The 2,974-nt window shown below is 32.4% G+C and overlaps 1 protein-coding gene across 1 annotated transcript in view; it reads right to left on the bottom strand.

The window, feature by feature from the left end:
• Positions 1-1,817: 1,817 nt before the first annotated feature.
• LOC118477548 (digestive cysteine proteinase 1-like) overlaps positions 1,818-2,974 on the bottom strand; it is an 11,231-nt gene continuing 10,074 nt past the window's right edge. The window contains exon 6 of the mRNA XM_035969278.1: positions 1,818-2,077. Within this exon, the coding sequence (XP_035825171.1) occupies positions 1,972-2,077 (106 nt within the window). The 3' untranslated portion in view covers positions 1,818-1,971. The remainder of the gene's footprint in view (positions 2,078-2,974) is intronic.

Genomic DNA, 2,974 nt, shown 5'->3' with positions numbered 1-2,974 from the left:
TGTTTAGGGAACTATGATTTCCACTGATTTCCATGACATTTTTATTTGTTTATTCTCATGCCAAATGTTTCACAGATGTTGTCAAGTTCGGTGGTATGAATTTGGATTTTGTTTTGTTTTGGGTTAATAACGCATTGGTCGTTCAAAACAGAAACACAGGTTTGGGTTTTGTGGTACGGTGTTGAAGTAATAGCCCGTTTATTTCTTACGTTTTGTACACCTATTTCATTGGAAGTGCATTATGTAGCATTGTTTCTGTTCTCTTTGTATATGGTTGGAGTGTTACGCTGGAAGGTTCTACTTATTTACTTGTTTTCTTCTTTTCTTTCATTTGTAGTCCACAGAAAAAAAAATATTGCAATGCTTTGCTGGCTAATATACCAGGTACCACTCTTCACAAAGTACAACGTTTTCAAAATCATGCTGCTAGGTTTGTGCAAAAGAAAAAGAAGAGGGATCACACTACTCCAATGTTAAGAACGTTGCATTGGCTCTCCGTGTCAGTTAGAATGTCATATAAACTTGCAAAACTATGCCATAAATGTTTCAATAACAAATCTCCCTCATACCTCAGTGATCTATTAAGATTGGTGTTCCATCTAGATCACTAAGATCAGGCGATCAGTATCTTTTACGAGTTCCTAGCAAAGGAGGTAAAACAGATTAGCTGAACGATTGTTTGCCCAACTTGCTCCATCAGTTTGGAACGCTCTTTCCCAACCCTTGAGACATACAACATTTGAGTCTAATCAATTTTAAATATCTCTAAAGACACATTTCATTACATCATTTTTATGTCAGTAAACTCATGCTCAGTACAATGTTATGTAAATGATTATGTATCCGTATACGTATTTATTTTGTGAATTACATCGTGTATATTTTTTTATCATGCATTTGTATGTGCTCATTTCGTAACGATGTGTAAGCGTGCGCGTGTAATAAGCAAGTAGATGTGTGTGTGTGTGTGTGTGTGTGTGTGTGTGTGTGTGTGTGTGTGTGTGTGTGTGAATATTGTTTGTACATGCATTGATGTAAAGCGCCTAGAGCTGTGTTCACACTGGAGTGGGCACTTTAGAAATGATTTACATTATTATTATTATTATTATTATTATTATTATTATTATTATTATTATTATTATTATTATTATTATTATTATTATTATTTTTATTATTATTATTATTATTATTATTATTATTATTATTATTATTATTATTATTTTTATTATTATTATTATTATTATTATTATTATTATTATTATTATTATTATTATTATTATTATAATAATAAGAAAATATTTTTGCGTTACACAACAAATACAGTATAGTAGACATACGAAAAGTCGAGGGATGAAGTGACAATTTATTACATCCCGTGGCATGATTACCTATGTGAACCTATCTCAAAATATAGAAGATCATTTTTTTGATTGAATGCATTACTACTTCACAAGACTGCATGTTGTATTTGTTACCAAGTAGTGTGTCTGACTTATACTACAAATTGAGCAAAACCAAAGGAAAAACAACTGCAACAAAACAGGAAACAAAAATAAACCTAAGAGAGCGAAATGATTAATTTTTTTAAATGCATGAATTAAGGTACCGACAGTCTAAAAACATATTGGCCCATGGAAAGGGCAATACTCGTTTATCGTTATATAAAGTAAAAAAATTACCAAGAATAAATAAAATGCAAAAAAAGAAGTTAAGTAAGTCATTATGAAGAAAATCAATCATTGTGTTCCAAAAACAACGAGGTTTTAAGATTTGAAACCAACATTTCACAAAACAGAAAACTTAACAACTGCTTGAAAATCAACCATAATGTGGATTGTTACTTCAAAGAATAATTTTATTCAAAAGTAAAATTAACAAAAATCATAAAGCCAACGTATTGAAATGTGCACAAATATTACAGCATCTTGAAAAAAGTAATAAAACAGTTATCGTGCCAAATTTAATAACATATTAGTTGACTCCAGTAGGATAATTCGCATCAGTAGCAATACCGCACTGGTTGTCCTTGTTCCTGCTCATCAAAATGTAACCGTCCATGCCCCATGAAGTGGTCCAGCTGAAAAAAAAAAAAGATTTATGTTATTACAATATTAAGAAACATAGCTAGAGTGCAGTCAAGAAATTCGTGCGCAACGTTTCCTCAAATATCTTTTTAACGGCTGAATCTATGTCATCTAAACTTTGCACATCAGTTTGTATCCATTTGTCTCAACTACATCATACTTTCCTACAACAATTGAGGCTATATTTTTTAAAAACCCAAACACTTTTCTTCTCAAATCTATATACGATAGTAGAAATCTCCGCCATGCTTTAAATGGGATTGTTCACTGCACTTGTCCGCTTCTCACACACATTTTGCATATGTGTATGGTCTATGTCACAACTCACCAATTACACTTTTTAGTGGAAAAAGAACTCAATTTTATGATGAACACATTTTTCGCGCTAGAGGTTCTCAAAACATGCGTTCAATTAGCATAATGTTGCGTTTTAAAAAAACCCAGGACAGACTTTTAAAAGTGATTTTGCCCTGTAAACCCTTTAAAATCTGTAAAAAACACTCACTAGGATTTTTTACAAGTATTTATTAAGGATTTTTTTTAGAATACAGCTAACAGGGCTTTTTTCCCAAAATGTTGCTCTTTTAAGATAAACTGATACACCTCATTGTGCAAAAGTTGGAGCACATATGTTCCAACGTTGAGGAGATGTTTGACAATAAGTTGCACCACGAATTTTTGACCGCACTACAGTACAGTGACGCATACATTTTTAAGTGTAATCCTATTAGGGAACTATCGATGAGGTAAGAGGAAACATCTCTAATTCCCCATTACTTTGTTATAGACCAGCAGAAAAGAGATGTGTGTGTGTGTGTGTGTGTGTGTGTGTGTGTGTGTATGTGTGTGTCTGTATGTGTGTGCTTTTGTGAGTGTGCTTGCGAGGAAGA

This window comes from Aplysia californica, unplaced genomic scaffold, assembly GCF_000002075.1.
Source record: "Aplysia californica isolate F4 #8 unplaced genomic scaffold, AplCal3.0 scaffold00134, whole genome shotgun sequence".
In the NCBI taxonomy this organism is placed as follows: domain Eukaryota; kingdom Metazoa; phylum Mollusca; class Gastropoda; order Aplysiida; family Aplysiidae; genus Aplysia; species Aplysia californica.
This window is presented reverse-complemented; position numbering and strand designations above follow the sequence as displayed.